Genomic DNA, 23734 nt, shown 5'->3' on the forward strand with positions numbered 1-23734 from the left:
ATGCTATCGTCCCACCTCACTCCAAGATTTTTTGCTGTGCGGCTGGGTGAGGGGGCTAGGCCCATCTCCGTCGGCCACCAAAGTTCTAAGGCGGGGGTAGGGCCTCTGCCAAAGAAGATTACTTCGGTCTTATTGGCATTTAATTTTAATTTATTCGTGTTCATCCAATGGGCTATATCTTGGAGACAGCCTTTGAAGTTCGAGAAGGACTCCTGCGACACCTCTGAGTACGGAAATACCAACTGGGTGTCGTCGGCATAGGAAATTGCCTTGACGCCCCAGTTGGCAATCAGCGTAAAGAGAGGAGCGAGGTAGATGTTGAACAAAAGGGGGCTGAGAGCCGACCCTTGCAGTACTCCGCAGCTGAGGACCTTGGGTGCTGAAGAGACCGTCCCTAGTGCCACCTTCTGAGTTCTCTGGGACAGATAGGAGTGTATCCATCCCAGTGCCTTATCCTGGATACCTATCTCGGCCAGGCGACTGAGTAGTCTGGCATGGTCCACCGTGTCGAAGGCGGCCGACAGATCCAGGAGTACCAGCATCGCTGAGTTACCTGCATCCATCGACCACCTTACTGACTTGGCTACCTCAATAAGCGCTGTTTCCGTGCTAAAGCCGGGTCGGAAGCCTGACTGTGTCTCATGTAGTACCTTATTTACTTATATAAATTTGCTCAGTTGACGCTGTATAACTTTCTCCAACATTTTTCCAGGGGCGGCTAACAGTGAGATCGGGCGAAGATTACTAAGGTCCTCTGGATCTCCGTTAGGTTTTTTCTTTAGCGGGAGGAGAGTAGCATGTTTCCAGACGTTCGGGAATATTCCCGAAGCGATGGATGAGTTCCAAATATGTTGTAATGTGGGGGCTACAAACTCAGCTAAAGAGCCCCATAATTTAGTCTGGACACGGGTCGTCTGGGGAGCCGGATTTGCATCGGATAAGTTCTTGTCTTACCTCACTCAGGGAAATACTCATGAACTGGGTGATGGTCTCACCCGTCTCGTCTTTAATCGCAAGGTCCTGTTTCAATGTTTTTACTTCTGGTCCAAAAGATTCATACACCTTTTTGATCTTTTGGTCAAAGAACTCAGAGATGTGTTCGCATAGAGTAGGTGTCGGCAAAACCTCCCTCTCAATGCACTTGGGTTTAAAAAACGACTGTACCACCTTGAAAATCTGTTTGCTTGACTGTTCTGCCTGTTGAATAGAGTCCGCATAAAATTGTTTTTTACTTTTTCTAATTGCTTTCCGTAGTTTTTTGGATGCTTCCTTATATATAGTTCTTTCTTCCAACCCGTAGTTTGCTCTCCATAGTCTTTCCAGCTTTTTACAGGCTGCTTTCTCTTTCCTCAGGTCCTGCGAAAACCAGGGGGCTGAGGGGGAGTCTCTCTTTGATAGTGCTCGTGAGGCCGGTGCAATGGAAGAAACCATCTTTCCGACCCACTCATTAAGGAGCTGTGCATCTATATTCGCATTGTCGGTCAGAGATGGGGTAGTCTGTGCCAAGACAGGGCCCATAGTATCGGGGGTCAGTTTTTTCCATTGTCTCTTCAAGAAATAACATTTACTTGAAGCTGGAATGTCATATACCATGTTCAGTTTAAATGGGACCAGTGAATGGTCTGACCATGTCAGAGGGAGTGGTACCTCAGGCAGCACATCCTTAATATTAGAGAAAATAAGATCGAGCGTGTGGCCCCCTGTATGTGTACGGCCCTCATCGATCAGTCGAAGCCTGGCCGTATTTAACGTAGCTCTGAGCAGCTCTGCCACGGTAGAGTCTGGTTTATCCATATGGATGTTGAAGTCTCCTACCACAATGAATTGGGGGTGGAGGAGGGAGCTCTGAACAATCGTGTCTAGTAGGGCGAGTAAGTTGGGGTCTACGCCACCCGGAGGGCGATAAATTACTAATCCTGCTAGCGATAGCTGAGGGCTCACCTGAAAACAGAAGTGAAGGCCTTCAATTCCCTGAATAGTAGTGGGGGCCGAAGATGTTAATGTTAGCTGCTCTTTAAAGATAAAAGCTACACCTCCGCCTCTTTTTGCGCCAGGACGGTTGGCGAGACATATTTTAAATCCCAGGGGGACTGCTAATGCAATAGAGGTCAAGTTGTCCTCCTTGATCCAAGTTTCTGTTAGAAACAGGACATCCCACTCCTGCTCTTCTAGTAATAGCCAAACATCATCTGAGTGTTTGGCTAGGGATCTGCAGTTCAGTAGGCCAGCTCTAAGGCCTATCTGAGTTGGAGGTTTGGGATTGGAGAGCCTCACAGAGTCTTCAATGCCAAGAATTATCCCACAATTGCCACAGATCTGAGGGGGGGTGAAGGTCTGAGGATCTGTAGTATGAGAGCAACATTCGGATGGGGGATCAAAAGTCCTTAAGTCCTCACCTGACCACACTATCCTTCCACCTTGTGTTCAATTACCGGCAGCATAACTGGCCCCGGCCGCGGTCTGGTCGCGGACGGGCGCAGACGGGCTTGCCTTAGGCGCTCCCGCTGCGCTCGTCCGCTGCGCTTCCGGTGGAAGCACATATTAAATAAGAGGTGGAGGAAGAGGTGTGGCCTGACAGGTGGTGGGCGTGGCCTGTGTGTCCCAGGGGAGGGCGTCCACACCAGGAAGTATCCGGCGGCAGCGTTCCTGCAGCTGCATGGGAGAGCCCAGGGGATCGAGGTAGTATTGTTGTATTTCACAAAGTACACTCAAAATAGTAAAATCTGTATTAAAATCACATCAATTACACAATTAATTAATAAATCGCTAGAGCGACTCTCCTGGCTTCCGCCTCAGGAGGTCAGTAAGTCCTGCCTCGCGCTCGATTTGGCGCGCTATTTAAATGCTCGGCGAGAAAGGGGCGTGGCCTGACAGGTGGTGGGCGTGGCCTGCGTGTCCCAGGGGAGGGCGTCCACACCAGGAAGTATCTCGCGGCAGCGTTCCTGCAGCTGCACGGGAGAGCCCAGGGGATCGAGGTAGTATTGTTGTATTTCACAAAGTACACTCAAAATAGTAAAATCTGTATTAAAATCACATCAATTACACAATTAAATAAGAAATCGCTAGAGCGACTCTCCCGGCTTCCGCCTCAGGAGGTCAGTAAGTTCTGCCTCGCGCTCGATTTGGCGCGCTATTTAACTGCTCGGCGAGAAAGGGGCGTGGCTTGACAGGTGGTGGGCGTGGCCTGCATGTCCCAGGGGAGAGCGTCCACACCAGGAAGTATCCCGCGGCAGCGTTCCTGCAGCTGCACGGGAGAGCCCAGGGGATCGAGGTAGTATTGTTGTATTTCACAAAGTACACTCAAAATAGTAAAATCTGTATTAAAATCACATCAATTACACAATTAATTAAGAAATCGCTAGAGCGACTCTCCCGGCTTCCGCCTCAGGAGGTCAGTAAGTTCTGCCTCGCGCTCGATTTGGCGCGCTATTTAAATGCTCGGCGAGAAAGGGGCGTGGCCTGACAGGTGGTGGGCGTGGCCTGCGTGTCCCAGGGGAGGGCGTCCACACCAGGAAGTATCCCGCGGCAGCGTTCCTGCAGCTGCACGGGAGAGCCCAGGGGATCGAGGTAGTATTGTTGTATTTCACAAAGTACACTCTAAATAGTAAAATCTGTATTAAAATCACATCAATTACACAATTAATTAAGAAATCGCTAGAGCGACTCTCCCGGCTTCCGCCTCAGGAGGTCAGTAAGTTCATGCAGTTGTCATCAGTCAATCAGCGCCACAATGTTTATTCATTACGAAGGTTCAAATCTATAGTAAATTCCAGAATCGCGCAGTTAAGTTGACTTTACTTGATTTGCTGTGCTTGTTGGTGTCGGAAAAGTTCCCCACCGGCAGCCTCTCTTTTCCTTTTTCTTAGAGATGGTGCTCCCCCCCCCCCCCCCCCACGGCAGGACGGGTGTGAACGTAATATCCATAACAAAGTGCCCAGAAGCTTAGAGGAGCACTCAACAGCGCCTCCACCATCCGGTGCTTGTCGTCAGCCTGCCTGTAGGAAACCATTATTTATGTTCGACTGACGCGTTTCAGGGTGAAAAACCCCTTTCTCAAAGGCTTTTATGCTTCAAATCATTTTGTATGAAATGCTAGGTTTAGTTGACATGAGGTGGCCTATGGTTGGGCCATTATTCACAAGATTCCAGTTTTTAGTCACGATTTTACGCAATGCCTGGGTCTGCTGACTGAATGTTAGTACCAATCTAACTGGTTGATTGGAATTGTCAGGTTCTTTTGTTGTACCCTTCCGAGGTTGAAGAGCAACCTCCCCTGGCATGGCATTGACTTTTTTGATCGCGGAATCTATAGTTGTTACAGAGTATCCCCTCAATAAAAAGCGTTTTTTACTCTCCTCCTGTGCCTGTCTACACTGTTCCTTCGTGCTGCAAATACGCTTAACACGCAGCATCTCCCCAAAGGGGATGCTGCGTATCAAATGTGCAGGATGGTGACTTTTCGCATGAAGGACAGTGTTGCCAGTAGTTGGTTTACGAAACAAAGTAGTTTGTAATTTGTTGTTGCTGACTAAAACCCAAACGTCTAAGAAACAGACGCTCTCCTGGCTCATAGGGTGGGTAAATTCTAGGTTGCACGTGTTAATGTTGAGCTGCGTGATGAAATTATATATATATATATATATATATATATATATATATATATATATATATATATATATATATATATATATATATATATCCAAGCTCCAGATACATCGTTGCAGTGGGTCACTCTTCGTGTCGGGTGCCGTAGAAACGCGATTAAGAATAATGGCTCCAATCCTCTTTTCCCATTCCCAGCCGGGCTAGGAACAAAGACACAGCACTCCCGGGCTCAGATGGTACAGCAAAAAGTTTTTTATTTAAGCAAACGCGTTTCGGGACAGCGTCCCTTCGTCAGTGTTACAACTGTGAGTTGCGCGCCTCCATTTTTAAAAAACCAAGATTGGTTAGAAACATAGAAGACGGGCTCATTCTCAACCACACTAAAGTGGCGCCATCTTGAACTGTCTACATCGACTTCAATGCCCATATTTAATAAAGCATTTAAGCACAATTTCATGTAATGTTATAGGTTTTATAGATATTTAGCCGTGTATCGGCATATGCGACTAAGTTTTATAGTCGCGTGATGAACCCCTCATGTTTCAGATGTTATAAATGAGTATTCTCTCAATCGGGTTCAGAAGTGCGAGCTGAATAAATTATAGACATGATGACAGTCACGATCTGTGGATCATGACAATATTTTAACCTCATTTAGGTTCTATCTTGCCGTGTATCGGCAATTGCAGCCAAACAGCTGCATACCCTCACACATACTTAATCCCGTTCAGAGAATACCCTTTCTACCAAATGTTTTAATCAGGCCGCTGCATGATTGACAACCTCACAAACATAAATACCCACCACCACCCACACCACTTTATGACAATTTTTCACATATTCTTCATTTGTATGTTGTTGATAACTTTCATATCACATCATTCCATAGATTAGTTCATTTAAAAAAATATATCAAATTCATATCTCAGTTTTTGACATTCAAGAAAACACATCATCCCAAATGGATTGCCATCTCCTCCCCCATATTCAGACCTCCCGGTGCCTTAGTTTCGAGGTCGATGATATAGCGGGATTCAAGTCTCCTAAGAGATAAAAGTCTGTTCCCTCCCCTTGGGCTTTCCGGCACACAGTCTAAACAGAAAAACCTTAGAAGGTCTCTGTTACTATTATGTTTGATCGCAAAATGTCGAGTGACAGGGTAAGTGAAATCCTTATTCATGATCGCTATCATGTGCTCTAAAACTCACAGCTTCACAGAGTTAATTGTGCTGCCAATGTATTTCAATTGGCAGGGACATGTTAGACAATAGACTGCGTGGTCTGTTTGGCAGGACATGAACTTATTAATCCTCCTTTCATTTGGACATCCTCTCACTTGATAGGTTAATGTGCGTTTACTGAAAGCACAGGCTTTGCACCTTCCACATGGGAAGAAGCCCTTTGCTTCCTTTAGCGTGCCTTTTATGTTATGTATGGGTTCCAGATGGCTATGAACCACATGATCTCTCAAGGATCTTGCCTTCCTAAAGGTAAGTTGTGGGGTTGTGGGAATATCCGACCCCACAATGTGGTCTGCTTTCAGAATATGCCAGTGTTTAGTCATGATTGCTCTAAGTTTTGAGGAGTTTGCCGAATAGGTGGTTACCATGCGAAACTTTCCCTCTACAATAGGTTTCTCTCTCTTTTCGAACAATGCATTGCGTGGCAATTTTTCCACACGATTCAAGGTGTCAAGTAAGAGGTTAGGTTTATATCCCCTCTCTATGAATCTGTCCGTACTCTCTCTGGCAGCTAGGTTGAAATCTTCCTCATGAGTACAATTACGCTTCAATCTTAAAAACTCCCCATAAGGGATACTGTTGATTAGTTTACGTGAATGGCTACTGGTCGCAAACAAAACACTGTTCCCAGCTGTTGGCTTACGATAAAGAGAAGTGGAAATTTGTCCCTCCTTTATAGATACCTGTAAATCTAGGTAGTTGACTCGTGTTTTATTTACATCCCCCGTAAACCTTAGATTGCAGTCATTGCGGTTTAACACCTCAATATATTCCTGTACCTCCTTGTTAGACCCATCCCATACCAGGAACAGGTCATCAATGTACCTGTACCAGGTGACCACTTTGTTGTTCCATGTGGCATTTGCCGAGCTCCAGGCTTCCTGCTCCTCCCACCAGCCCACTAATAAATTTGCGTAGCTGGGGGCAAAGCAGGAACCCATCGCAGTGCCTGACATTTGCCTGTACAGGACCTCCTGAAAAAGAAAGATGTTATGATGCAAACAAAAATTCACCAATTCAAGTATCATCTTGTTATGCATAGCGTATTTTAGTGGTTTCTTTCTCAAGAAATAATCAATGGCTTTTAGTCCTTGTCCATGATCAATACAAGTATATAAACTTGTTATATCGAGGGTCGCCATAACATAGGTTGGTTGCCACACCAGACTTTCAATTTTTTCAATAAAGTCTGTGGTGTCTCGTATATAGGATTTTAAATCCAAGACAAATTCAAAGAGATAGTGGTCCAAAAATTTCGAAAGATTGTCTGTCAGACCTCCAATCGAGGAGATAATTGGTCTCCCTGGGGGTTTGTTGATACACTTATGAACTTTCGGCAGGTGGTAGAAAGTGGGTATGATAGGGTTAGTAGTTTTTAGAAATAGATACTCTTCCAGTTCTAACATCTGTTTATCATGCCACTTCCTTAAAAGTTCGTGTAGAGTTTCAATACTTATCAGGTATTCCTTTTTGTCAATTCGAGCATAACAGTGTGTGTTCTGCAATTGGCGTATTGCTTCCTCAACATAGTTTTCACGTGACATGATTACGATGTTACCTCCTTTGTCAGAGGGTTTGCAAATGATAGATTTGTCGTCTGCCAGAGTTTTTATTGCCATTCTCTGTTCCTTAGTAATGTTAAAGTCATTTCTTGATTTAGAATTTTTAGTTCTTATGGCCATCAGATCCCTGATGACAACATCAGAGAATGTGTCAATAGTATCCATTGTGGTTTAAGGCACGAATTTCGAAGGTAATTTGAACCCACTATTTGGTGCCTCCTGGTCGACATCAACATATGCTAGTCTTTGAGTAAGAGTGTTGTTGGAAGCATTTATGTCAATTTCATTGTCTTGTCGCAAATTTTCTAATAGCTCACACGCTGTAAGGTCATTTACACTTAGGAGATCAGTCCCCTTCTTATTGCCACGTAAATATTTGACCTCCTTTGCTGTTGGCTTCACTATAAAGTATTTGTGCAGTTTGATTTTCCTGATGAATTTGTAGAGGTCAATCCTTGTTTGGGTGTATTCCATATGCACATTCGGGCAAAAAGTGAGTCCCAGTTTTAAAACAGACTCCTCACATGGGGACAGAACCCTTTCTGATAAGTTGACAATTGTTAACCCCTTTACTGCTAAGGCATTATTATTCCTCTCATATAATTTCCATTGAAATCAATGGAAAGTCCATGACGAGTTACCCTTGTCATTAGCACCCAAGAGGTTAAGGAATCACTTTGTCTCACCATCTTTGTCCTCTCCTGCTTCTTGTTGTTCGCGAGGCTATACTGCTTTTTCCTTTGCCCCTTCCTTTTCCAGCCACCTCGTCTTGTTTGTCTGCCTCTTCCGGTGGTTTGTTCTTTCCACCCCTTAGCCAACTGTGTCTGATGACTTTGAACTCCTGATGAAAAGGAGTCTTCGTTGGTGAGACGGATGAGCCTGCCGCTTCATCCCCAGAGACTTCACTTGCATTCACATCCGAGTCCGATGTTTCAACTCTCGGTTCTGATGATGCCCCTGGCAACTGATCTTTCTTTGTCAGGTCTTTTCGTGGCTGATCATATTTTTTGGCAAAGGTCAGTACCCTGCCCTTCGCGTAGTCAAGCTCATCCCGATCAAATTTCTCCTGCTTTCTCATTTTGATTTTTAATTCATATTTTTGCAGTCTCTTTTTCATGGCCGTTCGTAGTTGTTCCTGTTCCTCCTTGTCAGGATTTTTTAATATCTCTTCTAATGCCTCAATTTCCTTGACCGTCTTATCCCGGTCACTCCAAGCAAATTGTACCAGAATTTCCAGCATTCCTTTGCAGGATAAGGCAACGTGGGCGGCCCATGCTTCTAGCAGGAGAGGGTCGGGGTTTTCATAGGCAGGGACAGTAGATATTCGCAGTCCTCTTGGCACTCGCTGTACTTCAATGTAGCCTTGGAGTGATGTTCCCTCCCACCACTTCCGAAGTTCTCTCTCAAAGTTTTTCTAATTTCTGGAATTGTGTGACTAAGGTACTTTTTACCTCTGTGGTCGCTTTGGATGGTGGTTTCGTTATGTCCGGGTTTTTATTTTTAAACATGCCCCCGGCTGCGTCTCTGCGCTCACTCATGTTGAACATTATTGCGTCTAATAGGGTTAAGGCGGTCCGATCCCGGAACCCCGCCTGTCTCCTTCTGTTGCTGTAAACTTTATATGAGCCCTCGACACACCGCCTGCTAATTTCACGTTTTGGGATGTCGGAAAATGACGATAAATAACAGTGGCAAGGAGGAGATGTTTAGATGCTGGCTAACCGTTTTTCTCATCGCGGAGTGCTCAGTCCTTCTGCCGATATCTCCCAACGGCGTCTGCTTTCTAATCAGGTTCAAAAGCTTTCTTCCCAAAACAAATTCTGCAAGCAGCGGAGTATCGTTCTTCCCCCTCTCGTTTGCAGCTGGCGGCGGTGCACCCACGTGTAAAAATCCAAGCTCCAGATACACCGTTGCAGTGGGTCACTCTTCGTGTCGGGTGCCGCAGAAACGCGGCGGTGTGCCGCGATTAAGAATAATGGCTCCAATCATCTTTTCCCATTCCCAGCCGGGCTAGGAACAAAGACACAGCACTCCCGGGCTCAGATGGTACAGCAAAACGTTTTTTATTTAAGCGAACGCGTTTCGGGACAGCGTCCCTTCGTCAGTGTTACAACTGTGAGTTGCGCGCCTCCATTTTTAAAAAAACAAGATTGGTTAGAAACATAGAAGACGGGCTCATTCTCAACCACACTAAAGTGGGGCCATCTTGAACTGTCTACATCGACTTCAATGCCCATATTTAATAAAGCATTTAAGCACAATTTCATGTAATGTTATAGGTTTCATAGATATTTAGCCATGTATCTGCATATGCGACTAAGTTTTATAGTCGCGTGATGAACCCCTCATGTTTCAGATGTTATAAATGAGTATTCTCTCAATCGGGTTCAGAAGTGCGAGCTGAATAAATTATAGTCATGATGACAGTCACGATCTGTAGATCATGACATTATTTTAACCTCATTTAGGTTCTACGCAATGCATTGTTCTAAAAGAAAGAGAAACCTATTGTAGAGGGAAAGTTTTGCATGGTAACCACCTATTCAGCAAACTCCTCAAAACTTAGAGCAATCATGACTAAACACTGGCATATTCTGAAAGCAGACCACATTGTGGGGTCGGATATTCCCACAACCCCACAACTTACCTTTAGGAAGGCAAGATCCTTGAGAGATCATGCGATTCATAGCCATCTGGAACCCATACATAACATAAAAGGCACGCTAAAGGAAGCAAAGGGCTTCTTCCCGTGTGGAAGGTGCAAAGCCTGTGCTTTCAGTAAACGCACATTAACCTATCAAGTGAGAGGATGTCCAAATGAAAGGAGGATTAATAAGTTCATGTCCTGCCAAACAGACCACGCAGTCTATTGTCTAACATGTCCCTGCCAATTAAAATACATTGGCAGCACAATTAACTCTGTGAAGCGGAGAGTTTTAGAGCACATGAGAGCGATCATGAATAAGGATTTCACTTACCCTGTCGCTCGACATTTTGCGATCAAACATAATAGTAACAGAGACCTTCTAAGGTTTTTCTGTTTAGACTGTGTGCCGGAAAGCCCAAGGGGAGGGAACAGACTCTTATCTCTTAGGAGACTTGAATCCCGCTATATCATCGACCTCGAAACTAAGGCACCGGGAGGTCTGAATATGGGGGAGGATATGGCAATCCATTTGGGATGATATGTTTTCTTGAATGTCAAAAACTGACATATGAATTTGATATATTTTTTTTAATGAACTAATCTATGGAATGATGTGATATGAAAGTTATCAACAACATACAAATGAAGAATATGTGAAAAATTGTCATAAAGTGGTGTGGGTGGTGGAGGGTATTTATGTTTGTGAGGTTGTCAATCATGCAGCGGCCTGATTAAAACATTTGGTAGAAAGCCCTTGCCGCAATCCCACGCATCCACAAATCCACCATGGGGGGGAAGATCCTTCTCCTACTTAGCAGCCAAAACCTGGAACTCTCTCCCCACCCATCTCCGCCTTACTCAGAACCACCTTTCCTTCAGAAAACAATTGAAAACTTGGATTTTCGACAAATAAAGTACCCCTCCCTTCAAGCGCCTTGAGACCCTCTGGGTATATAAGGCGTTATACAAATGCCGAACTTGAACTTGAGGGTATGCAGCCGTTTGGCTGCAATTGCCGATACACGGCAAGATAGAACCTAAATGAGGTTAAAATATTGTCATGATCTACAGATCGTGACTGTTATCATGACTATAATTTATTCAGCTCGCACTTCTGAACCCGATTGAGAGAATACTCATTTATAACATCTGAAACATGAGGGGTTCATCACGCGACTATAAAACTTAGTCGCATATGCCGATACACGGCTAAATATCTATAAAACCTATAACATTACATGAAAATGTGCTTAAATGCTTTATTAAATATGGGCATTGAAGTCGATGTAGACGGTTCAAGATGGCGCCACTTTAGTGTGGTTGAGAATGAGCCAGTCTTCTATGTTTCTAACCAATCTTGTTTTTTTTAAAATGGAGGCGCGCAACTCACAGTTGTAACACTGACGAAGGGACGCTGTCCCGAAACGCGTTTGCTTAAATAAAAAACTTTTTGCTGTACCATCTGAGCCCGGGAGTGCTGTGTCTTTGTTCCTAGCCCGGCTGGGAATGGGAAAAGAGGGTTGGAGATATATATATATATATATATATATATATATATATATATATATATATATATATATATATATATATATATATATATATATATATATATATATGTATATCTATACTACTATTATAAAGAGAGAACTTGCACCTTTTGGCCAGGTAAACTCGGGAACCACAGCGCTAATCTACACACCCGATACATCTATGAAAATGTCAGGGTGTGTAGATGGACATAGGCTATATACATTTAAAAAAAAAGTAAATTAAAAAAATTAAGTTTGTAAACAAAGTAGTCCCCTGAAAGTAGCGCCGGCCAGGACCTAGCGCTGGCCGCAACGCGACGTGCGTGATGACCTTTGACGCGACGTGCGTGATGACGACGAAGGAGGAGCGGCGGCACAGGTAAGGAATGGGAAACTTCAGTGCGAGACTGTGTGATGCAGGGGGAGGCAAGAAGGAGGCAGCAGTAAAGGAAAATGTCGGAGCGCGAGTGAGTCGGGGCGGGAGGGGGGCGCAAGTGAGTCGGGGCGGGAGGGAGTCGGTCGGGAGCGGGTGTACTGCCCCCAGCCCCTTTCTGCCCCAGGCAACGCTGGGGCGGGCTGCTAGTGTATATATATATATATCTCTATATCATTGATACATATCAGGTTTTTTTCAATAAAAGAAAATATTTTGGAATAATCCCCTTTCTAGTCACATATTGTTATTGCATAGTATAGGTCCACCTTTTTAATCGTTTCCTGAAAGTTTATTTGCAAATATAGATGGGCATATAGCCATGGAGCAATGGAGAGAGGGAGGATGCCAGTTTGCGGGGAACATTTACCCAGGAGAAACATTTGTTACTTTTCAGGAAACTCAGGGCCCTTTTGAGATCGGTTCTGTGCATTTTTTTGGATTATGCCAAATTAGAAAGTGTCGCAAGGGAGATCTGGAGGAAGTTCCCCTTGGTGCCTTGTCCCTCTGGAGTTCTGGAGGGCCTCATTCGTTAGGGGACGGGCAACACTTGACCACACTATTCTACAAAGTGATCATGGGTGACAAGACACACAAATGGTATGTAGTTCAAGCAGACTGGGAAAGGGATCTAGAAATGCCCATCTCCGATTCCGACTGGCAGAAGGCTGCGGAATTGGTCCGCACAGTATCATACAACAATAGATTCAAGGTCCTTCATTTCCAATTTTTTACACCGTACGTATGTCACACCCTACAAACTGAAGATGGACCCCAACAAGGGGGCGAAATGTGTGCGCTGCGGTGAGGAAGGGGTGTCCTTTATCCACCTGGTTTAGACGCGTATTCAGGTCCAAGATTAATGGGGTCAGGTGCTGCCTTGCATGGAGAAAGGTATGGGTCTAAGAATCCCCAGGACTCAGCTGGCAGCATTCATGTCTGTGGGCAAGATGGTCAGACCCATGAGGTGGAAAATTTCATACAAACCTGCTCAGCTGGTCCTACTACTGGCAATGCGCCGGGTAGCTACTAGGTAGCTAGGCGCTGAGGTGGTGCTGTTAGACATTTGGGTAAGGGACTTGATGGATTGGAGGGTGGTAGAGGAACACAATAAAAACTGTCACGTACGGACAAAGGGACGGCTGATGAGATATTACTGTAGGCCTAATTGTTAGTCACGTTTCAAGAGGATAGGGAATCGAACTATGGCTCTGACACAGTGAGTGATCTGTAAGAACTGATCAGTTGATTACACGTGACGACTGAATGAGTATTAATTTTGCCTTAGATTGTATAACTGCAGGTCATTGAATAAAAGGGAGTCAAACCTAACAATCTATGTACTTTTATGCAGCTCAATGATGACCGCTGCCTGGATTTGTATTACGCTCCAGACCATCATTGAGGTCAAATATGCAATTGATAGGAGTTTGTGTATGGAACGGATCTTTTGCACTGTATGTTTTCTTTTTTTCTTATGATTGAAAATCAATGAAAATACAGTTTTAAAATAAAAAAATTAAGTGACCTGGTTCAGATGTCATTAAAGGCTACTGTCAATTGGGCATTTAAAACAGTTGGAGATACTTGCCTTTTGTCTTGAATGTAGCCTTCTACTTTGTGTAACTCCTTTCCAAAAAGACCACACGGCTTGAAGTTCAAAATGCATTTCTCTCCAGTCCTGAAAAGAGAGAGAACTGTAATTATCTCTGGGCTCATGGAAAAAAGGCTGTGAATTAAAGTATTACAACGAAGACCAGACACTCACTTGTGATTGGTTATTTCTACATTGCCATATTGCTCAATCCATAGTTTACCCACTATGATGTTGTGTACACAGCAGGTCGGATTGGACCACGTGTAGGCTTCATTGTGCCTGTGAAGCAACGTAACAACTATTAAAATCATTAACCTTTAAAACAAAGAAAGAATAAAAGACCATCACCATACCCTCTTATCCAACCTTACATGGCAACCCAACAGGACAAAGCACTGAGTTGCTTTAGAAAATTGTTCGCAGTAGAGACCAGTAGTTCAATGTTTTACCTGGTAAAAACACTTTTGGGTTGCATGAACCTTTTTGTGCACAACATTTTTAAAACAGTTGCCACCTCTGAGGGAGGCCATGGCAATAAGTATCGAAGGTCTTGAAAGCATAGGGCTAGCTAACAATGCCCTTTCCATTCCAAGAGTGCTACATGTTATGGTGAAAATACCTCTAAACGGAGCTTATAATAAAATATATAGTTTGCAAATTAACTGCACATTTTATACCATTTGCATTGTTGGTTAAAACTATGTAACGTAACACCACTTCTTACAATACATAAAAAACACGTGCCCACTGTTTTGTTCCGGTTGGTGGGAGGAGAATCGTGCCTAAACTTGAATCCTCTAAACAGGAAACAAATTTGCATTCACCTGTAAAAGGTCGTACGGTTATGGCAGATTTTGACCATTAAGCCTAGTGTAATTTCAAGCTTTTGTTCAGTAAGTCTCGACAAAAGGACACAAGTACAAGCCTAAACAAGGTGGTAAAGGCTGTGATGGAGGCAAATGGGGCACAGAATGCCACCTGTCTGTAAATGCCGAAATAATAACCAAAAGCACACTATCTACCATCAAACTAAGTACGAGTCACTATAGCATACCCTTCTTTTACAGGAGAATGCCTTTTTACCATGCCATTACAGAAATGGCGAAAAATGGGGTCTGCTAAGATGAGAAGCAAAGTGGCACATCGAGGCTGCATGGACTACTGGGCTCCTAAGGAGTTGGTATTAGAGATAGAGCCCAGCTGAAGCAGGAAACTTTGTCTCTGTGAGACACTGCATTCTGGGCTTACAGCTTCCGCACTGTTGTCCAGTGAGTGAAAACCTAAATCTGCCAGGAGTGGTATGGGCAGAAAAACGTACAGGAAGCCAGAGATCCACTTAGAACAAAAAACGTCTCAGAGCAAGAGCTGCCTTGGAAACTCTGACGCGTAGAACTGCGGAAATTGTGCGTTCCTTGAAGCGGCGAATAGATCTAACTAAGACTCTCCCAACTGCTGAAAGAGACCTTGCATCACCTCCGGATGGAGACGCAATTCGTGATCTGCTAGGCATCTGCAGCTGAGCTAGTCCGCTCTGGCTTTTAGGGAGCGCACCAGATATTAAGCCTCAAGGGAAATGCCCTGATGTTTCAGCCCTGTCCTGAGATGCAGGGCCTCCTGACAAAGGGTCCACGACCCCTTCCAGCCCTGTTTGTTGCAGTACCACAGTGGTGGTGTCCGTGAACACCTGCACTAGCCTTCCCTTGAAGGATGGCAGAAAGGCATTTAATGCCAGTCAGATAGCCCTGAGCTCCAACAGGTTGATGAGAAGTCCTGATTTCACCAGAGACCCGAGGCCTCTGATCTCCACCTCTCCCAGTTGGCCGTCCCATCCCAGGAGTGACGCATCCGTCACTACTGTCAGATCTGATCGGGACGGGAGAGAGGTCTGCCATTTGACCTAATCGTGTTTATTTTGTTTTTTTAACGTGATCCAAACCTTTATTGGGTTCAGCAATACACAACTAAAAGGACACCCAATTCCACCGGCATACTAGGCGAGTAAAGCAGCGCCCCTCCCTGTAACTGCAGGAGGCAGTGCCATACATGGTTAGTTGCTGTGATGGAGTCCAAAATCCCAGTCCTACGGTCCGCCGGCTTGAAGATCGTAGCCGGGAGCAGAAGTGGGTCGGCAAATAGTCTTTCCATACGAACGTGGGGAATGGGCATGTCACCATGTACCCATGTGAGTAAGTGTGACGCCTGAGCTACCCTGTAGGATAACTCTAGGTCTGGGGCGCCAAGGCCGCCCATTCTATATGGCAGTGTGAGGAGTGTCCTGCTTGCCCGCCCAAGCTAGTTAATCATAAGCTGTGTCAGTCTCCGAAAGAAAACCTTAGGTAAACCTATCGGGATGGTAGCAAACAGAAACAATAATCTAGGAAGTACCACCATCTTCATGATCGAGATTCGACCTAGGAGCGAAAGCTGGAGCCTACACCAGGCCTCCAGATCGTCCTCCACTTTACTGAAAGCCACCCCATAGTTTTGACTGAACAAAATCTCAGAGTCAGTATGAAGCCGTACACCTAGATATCTGATCGAGTCCATGGTCCACAGCAGCGGGAACTCCATGTCATATTCCCGAGTTGCCGGGGGTGAGGGGGAAGGCCAGCGACCTCGTCCAATTCACTTTCAGACCCGAGAGGCCTCTGAAATGTACTACTTCTCGAAACATCGAGGATAAATTATGTTCTGAGTCGCGGACATACAGCAAGGTGTCATCCGCGTACATCGAGAACACAATCCTATATGCAAGGAAACCTATGCCACTGTTGCCATGGTATTCCCGCAATGCGCACGCTAGCGGTTCTGCCACCAGGGCGTACAGCAGGGGAGATAGCAGGCACCCCTGTCGAGTCCCGCTGCAGATTGGGAAGGAGTCCGTGACCAGATCGCCGAGCCGCAGTCTGGCCCTTGGTTTGTTGTATAGGGAGCCAATCATTTGGAGGAATGGTAGACCCAGCCCCATCCGCTGTAGCATCATCTCCTTCCTTGCCGGAAGGACACAGAGAGTTTGCCTCCCCCCGTTCAGATCTGAAGCCACCGAAGTCATCTGCGGCGTTCCTCAAGGCTCCTCGCTCAGTCCAACTCTCTTCAACGTCTACATGAGCCCCCTCGCAGACATCGCACGCCAGCACAACCTCAACATCATCTCCTACGCCGACGACACCCAGCTGATCCTCTCCCTCACCAACGACCCCGCCACCGACAGAGCCAACCTCCACGAAGGGATGAAAGAGGTAGCCGAATGGATGAAGAACAGTCGCCTAAAACTGAACTCGGACAAGACGGAAGTCCTCATCCTGGGATCCTCACCCTCCGCCTGGGACGACTCCTGGTGGCCACCCGCCCTAGGCAGCGCACCCAAACCAACAGACCACGCATGCAACCTAGGCTTCATCCTGGACTCACCCCTCTCCATGACCAGACAAGTCAACGCCGTCTCCTCGTCGTGCTTCAACATCCTGCGCATGCTATGTAAGATCTTCTGGTGGATCCCCACCGAGACCAGGAAGACGGTCACCCAGGCCCTCGTCACCAGCCGTCTGGACTACGGCAACTCCCTCTACGCAGGAACCACCGCCAAACTCCAGAAGAGACTTCAGCGGATCCAGAACGCCTCAGCACGACTCATCCTGGACATTCCCCGTCGCAGCCACATCTCCGAACACCTGAGAGACCTGCACTGGCTCCCGGTCAACAAGAGAATCACCTTACGTCTCCTCACCCACGCTCACAAAGCCGTACACAACCAAGGACCAGGATACCCGAACAGCCGCCTCAACTTCTACGCTCCCAAACGCCAGCTTCAATCGGCCGGCCACGCCCTCGCCGCCGTCCCCCGAATCCGAAGAGCCACCACAGGGGGACGGTCCTTCTCCTACCTCGCCGCCAAGACATGGAACTCCCTCCTGACCCACCTCCGCCTGACCCAGGACCACCTCGCCTTCAGGAAGCAGCTCAAGACCTGGCTGTTCGAGCAGTAGCGGATCCTCCTCCCCTAGCGCCTTGAGACCCTCTGGGTGAGTAGTGCGCTATATAAATGCTTTGATTGATTGATTGATTGATAGCACTTGTCGCATAAATGGCCACTCCACCGAATCGAAGGCCTTTTCCATATCTATGAACACTGCAATTGCCTTCGTGTCTTGCTTTACATGTTGCATGGTGCCAAGGACCGTGCGAATATTATATGTTAGATTTCTGCATGGGATGAAGCCCGCCTGTTCCGGTGCGACCAGCATGGGAGCTAGGAGCGCCAGGCGATTCACAAACACCTTCGCAAAAATTATTGTGTCGACATTTAGCAGTGAGAGGGGCCTAAACGAGCTGCACTCATCGTGAGCCTTGCCCGGCTTAAGAATAGTCACTAAGAGCACCTCTCTCATTGAGTGCGGCATCATACCCTCCACGCAGTTATCATCAAACAGCGTTGATAGGTGCGGGAGTAGTTTATCCTGAAAGGTTTTATAAAAACCCACTGTGAGCTTGTCTGCCCCGAGGGGACTACCCGACCGCATGCCAGCGAGAGCCTCAGCAATCTCATCCTGCTCTATTTGGCTCTATCAGGAATTCCCTGTGCGTATTGGTGAGCGTAGGTAGCTCTATATGTTCCAGGTAATCAAGAATTTCATCATCAAGGTCTCCGCTCTTGGAGGAGTATAAGTTTGTGTAATAGCTTATAAACGTATGTGCGATATCAATCTCGTCCGTGAGGACCACACCCTCCTCAGACCTTATCTCCGTTCCCTGCGGTCTTCTCTTCCTCCCTCTCAACACCCTCGCAAGAATTGAACTAGGCATCTCCCCCTCTCCGTATGCGCGAGCCGTCGCATACTTGCCCATGTGTTTAACTTCCCTGTCTGCTTTCTCATGATATTCAGTAAAAAGTGACTTAATCTCTTCGTCTACAGCTGTGTCTGGGTTTCTCCGCTGTCGCTCTTCTAACTGTGCCAACTGCCGCTCCAACTCAGTCAGTCTATGTCTAATGGATCTGAGTACCCCGGAATGCTTGGACATCGCAATGCCCCTAATGTATACCTTGAATGCCTCCCACACTGATTGAAAGCTGCCACAGAGCCTATGTTGGCCTAAAAAAAGACATCTATTGCCTAACTAACTCTCTTCTGAACATTTGGCCGAGAAGCAAATATGGCGGGAATCGCCATGTGAACGGAGGAATTGTTTTCCTAGGGGCCTCTATAACTAGTAGTAGTGGCGAGTGGTCAGACAAAGTACTAGGAAGGACCCTGCAGTCCTGTATCTGTCCCAGCTTAGAGGAGGACGCCAACCAGTAGTCTATTCTGGTGTGTATGTCATAGTAGGCCGAGTAATGGGTAAACCCCCCCCCCTGCGCTGCATGTCTCACCCTCCACACATCTTCTAAATCAAAACTAGTGATCACGCTGTGTAATGTTTGCGCAGCTGCAGAAGGCCTGCCTGTTGGACCTGCAGATCTATCCAGCACTGGGTCAAGTACTAAGTTAAAATCCCCGCCCCAGAGGTACTGGGCCGTATCATATTCACGGGCTGTCGCTGCCAGTGACTGGTAGAATTCTGGGGAATCATAGTTTGGACCATACACATTAACTACCACTAAGTACAGCCCCAGTCCTTTACATCGCGATATAACAAAATAGCCCGCCGTGTCTGCTCTCAGGAGCGCTAGTGTAAGTTTCGATTTGGGATTAATCCAGGTTAGCACTCCTCTGGCATGAGTTGTAAAATCCGCTACGGTGATGTTACCCTCCAGATCTCTACTATGTAGCATCCTGCTCGTTAGTGGCAAGTGAGTCTCCTGTAGGAGTGCCACATCCACTTGAAGTCACTGTAAATAACTCAACACCTTTCTCAGCTTTCGGTAATCATTAAGCCCCCTAACGTTCCATGTGAGCGTCTTTATCATGGCAGTGGATCTAGGTTTGCCTGGTTCAGCCATACTTGCCATTGTTCTCTATCCTGAACTGTGCGTGTGTTTGGACATTGTGTGAGTTTGCATTCCGTTGTATGTTCAAGAGCTGAAACAAACCCCACCCACCCCACAACATTTGCTCCCAACATACAAACACTTCCACCCCCCACCCACATCAGACCGCCCCCAACCTGGCCTTGCAGAATATTCCACCACCCACCCTCCCCCCGTACCGATTCCCAAACTGTAGAACCTTCTGGGAGTCATAAGGGTGCAATGCACGTGGGGGCCAAGGTTGCCACACAACCAGCGTACTGTGCGAATGCACGATATACTAGACACTCTACTCCAACCTCTCGCTGCTCCGTATCATGTGCATAAGTAAAATGTAAGTTATACAAGCCTTTAAGTAATTCTGACATCACTGTAAGCATCTTCTGCATTTGAATATACCTCCCCTTCCTTTTCTAGCATACCGACCAACCTGCGTTAGTCGTCTGTACATGTCCCCAAAGCAATTGTCTTCAACAACCAGCAGTGAGGATGTCAATAGCAACCTCTCTGTTTCACACTCCGGAGATCACGATCTGGGCCATCAGTTCTCCTGATCACTCCCCGCCTACAACCACCCAACCAACTCAACATTTATACTGTCCTCACGGCCAGACCTCACTGTTAACATTGTTCCATACCCCTTACTTCCTCGTGAAGCGTACAAGAGGAAAAGAGTCACTCCTGCTCATCCAGCTGGCTGCTCCTGTCCTCGCCATCCGACGGCCTGTTCGCGTCCTTACGCTGTTCCCTCGACCATCCTTTCAACTCTTGCTGCAGGGAACTAGGATCGGTAAAGAGGTGGGATTGCCCCTGCCAGTTAACCCGCAGTTTTGCCGGGTATAGCATTGTGTAATCCAGACCTAGGTCTCTGAGCTGTCTTTTAAACGGGCCAAAGTGCTTGCGGGCCTCCTGCAATGTGGCAGTAAAATCCGGATAAAGCGAGATCTGTGAGCCCTCGTATTGTAGCGACTTTTTGTCCCTAGTCAGTCGCAACGCCGCGTCTCTGTCCCTATAATTGAGCAACTTGGCAATAATGGGGCGCGGCGGTGCTCCAGGATGAGGGCGGGGCCCAGAGAACGGTGCGCACGCTCCACCACAAACATTGGAGAGAATACACCCTCTCCGAGGAGAGTGACCAGGAGTTTTTCAACGAACTTCTCCATGTTGCCCGTCTGGGTCGTTTCTGGAAGGCCCGTGATGCGGAGATTGCAGCGACGTGAGCGGGCCTCCAAATCCTCCGTTTTGTCTTGCAGGGCGAGCATAAGCTTCTCGACTTTTTTATGATCAGTGTCCAGCTCCGTTTGCGCTTCCTCCACCTCTGTTAGCCTTCTTTCAGACATATCAAGCCTTTCAGCGTGCTTGTCGATCCCCTCGCCATTCTGTAGGTGAGGGCATCTATCTTCAAACCTAGGGACGTCATGCTGTTTTGGAGGCCTTTTTCCATAGCCAAGGGCATCCTTTTTATATCTGTGCCCACCGGAGCGTCGTCACCCGCCTGTGTGTTGACTCTGTCCTCTCCCGTAGCGTCTTATGACTTTGAGCGCCTTTGATCAAAGGACAGCTTGCTCTGTGTTTTGTCTCCTCTGCCCATACTGCCAAGGGAGCAAGGCGCTGTGGCTGCCATGGGTAGACGAGTGCAAGTCCCTCCTGTGAATCCGGACCAGTCTAGACTCTCAATGCACCCGTGCAATCGCCCAGATCCGCGATAGCACAGCCTGTTTCCTGCGTCGTGAGAAAAACCACTATTTCTCACCGATATCTACATCGCTGTCTCCTTGGTCCCCTCAATGTCGCTGTCTCCTTGGTCCACTTAGTTTAGCTCTCGTGCTCCACTCTGGACCTGCGGCTCGCCCGGCGCCTGCTGCTTATCTGGATGTGATTCTCAGATAGAATGCACCAATTAAACGTTGTTTAGTCCTACACCGCAGGGAGTGGAGAGGTGCAAAGATACCTCTCTGGGTGATTGTAGAATCGCAGGGCACCTCCAGCCGGTCACACCACCCGGCCTCAAATTAACAGGATACTCCTGTAGGAGGACTTGAATGTCAGCTCCCTGGACGGGGCTTCGGGCGCACCGCCACTGCACAGGTCAGCTCCTTCCCAGCTTAGGCCAGACGTTCGTCTGCTTCAGACTCTCCACGTGACTCTGCACCTGGATGGGAAACAAGCATCCTAGGACCTGTTTCGAGCTATCACTCCTCCTCAGCCAGACTCGCTTGACTCCAGTGGCATAGAGAGCATGGGACCCACATCTGGGCATAGCCGCCCACTCGGGGTGACACAAAAAGATCAACTGATGAATAGAATCCACAACAATGTCATACATTCTCCCCAATACAGAGATCTGACCTTACCACTGGCTTCTCAACCCACGGGCGGTAGGTTCTGCATCTTCAGCAATGCAGAGGCTGTGAAGCTTGAGTACCGTGGTGCCTAGGACGGTACAGATGCAGCTGAAAGTCCCTTTCATGGCTAGTCCGTGTTTTGCAGTCCTCCAGCCGGCACCCACAGCAGCACGAGGAGTAAGGAGCGTGAGGAGGACGCCGCTCTGCTCACCTGCATTCCTGCATTGTCGCCCGCTGCCGCTTCTCAGGGCTGTCTAGGATTATTGTGAGGCCCCCGCGACGGTAAACTCGAACCCCCCCCATCCCCATCCCCCCCCCCGCGGCTCCAGCATACCCGGCTGCTGAGCAGGCTGCGAAGAGCGGCGGCGGGGCGGTAGATCAGCCGGAGCACAGCCACGTCCACGGTTCTGCAGATAGCAGTCTGCAGTGTCCGCCTTTCCCCCGTGGTGTCGGCCTATGCAAGGGGGCTGACACGGGGCAGCACAGTGCCCTGGAGCTAAGGGGTCCCGGAGCCCCCAGAGGACTGTCCCCTCGCCGGGAGTGCTGCCCTTTGTAATGTTGCTGGGGAGGCGCTGTGCCTGCTTACCTGTGGTCGCTGCCATCCTTGCCGCCATCAGCGCCGCTGCCTCGGTGGGACTACATCCCCCAGAGAGAGCCAGAGAGCAGAGGCCGGAGCCTTCCATCAAGCGAAGCGAGCAGTGCGAGCGGAGTGGAGCTACAGAAAAGCGGAGCACAGAAAAGCTCTTGGATCTCTCAGAGCCGAAAGCCGAAGCCGCCCTGCACCACACGTGAGAGGAGGCAGCGGCAAGAGCCAAGAGGCGAAGCCGAAGGCAGAGGCGGGCAGAAGACAGAGGAGAGAGTGAAGCCTCACAACCCTGCCTCACCTGCCTAGTACCACCCGCCCCATATCTCACTGCACCGTACTGCACCTCTGCCAGACGGGGGACTGGCGAAGCTCCAGTCCATATTTGCCGGTCACCACTTTGCCGGTCAGCCAAGCCAGGAGCCGGGTGGCTGCAAGCGTGTGAGTGGTGAAGCGTGGTGAAGCGACCGGACAGTCGTAACCGCAGCGCTGTCACCAGAAGCAGTAGGCGATGTAAAAAAAAAAAAAAAAAAAGTACTGGAAATTTTTTTTTCTCGTACTGAGCAGCAAGTGCCCACGTGCCCAAGCCAAGCCGGGGCCTGAGTTGGGGCTGAAGCTTGAATTGGTGTAGAGGCTGGGGGCAAGTGGAGCGAGTGTGGCAGGCGGCCAACTCTGGGCTGAAACAACCCACGCAAGAGACACAGGCAACACCAAAGTGAGCGAAAACTAAAAAGAATACTAAGGCCGGTGGAAGCTGGTGGAAGCGATGAGGTCTGGGAGGACACGAAGGAATCCCCCACAAATCGCGAAAAGAAAATCCAAGACTAAAACGCCTACTTTCTCCTCTGAGGATAATGCAGCCACCACATTAATACCTCCGATCTATTCAATCTTTGGCTCAATGAACCGAACCGGCAAATGTTCATTTTTGAAGGACCCTGTATCTGCAATTTACACAATGCCAGTAACACCAAACAGACTTCAAAAACCAATGTCTCCTAGCAGAGTGGAAATGGAAAAGGTTCTGCCATTGGTGTGCTGCTGCTGGTGTTCATATTTTCAAAAGAACAGTGGTCCTTAGACAGAGGAGAGAATATTTAAGGGAATAAATATAGACTAGATAGAACTACATTCTTTTAAGACGTGTCCAGCCGGACAGTTTTAATGTCTTAATAAAAAATAATCACAACAAAATTTTTACACAGGGTGTGATGGAAGTGGGACACC

At 47.5% G+C, this 23734-nt stretch overlaps 1 protein-coding gene across 1 annotated transcript in view; it reads right to left on the reverse strand.

The window, feature by feature from the left end:
- OSBPL1A (oxysterol binding protein like 1A) overlaps positions 1–23734 on the reverse strand; it is a 2145795-nt gene that overhangs the window by 414849 nt on the left and 1707212 nt on the right. Inside the window, exons 22-23 of the mRNA XM_086965647.1 lie at positions 13786–13893; positions 13609–13698 (exon numbers count right to left, since the gene is read on the reverse strand). Of these exons, the coding sequence (XP_086821773.1) occupies positions 13609–13698; positions 13786–13893 (198 nt within the window). The remainder of the gene's footprint in view (positions 1–13608; positions 13699–13785; positions 13894–23734) is intronic.

The sequence above is a fragment of the Lissotriton vulgaris genome, chromosome 4_1, assembly GCF_964263255.1.
Source record: "Lissotriton vulgaris chromosome 4_1, aLisVul1.2, whole genome shotgun sequence".
Classification (NCBI taxonomy): domain Eukaryota; kingdom Metazoa; phylum Chordata; class Amphibia; order Caudata; family Salamandridae; genus Lissotriton; species Lissotriton vulgaris.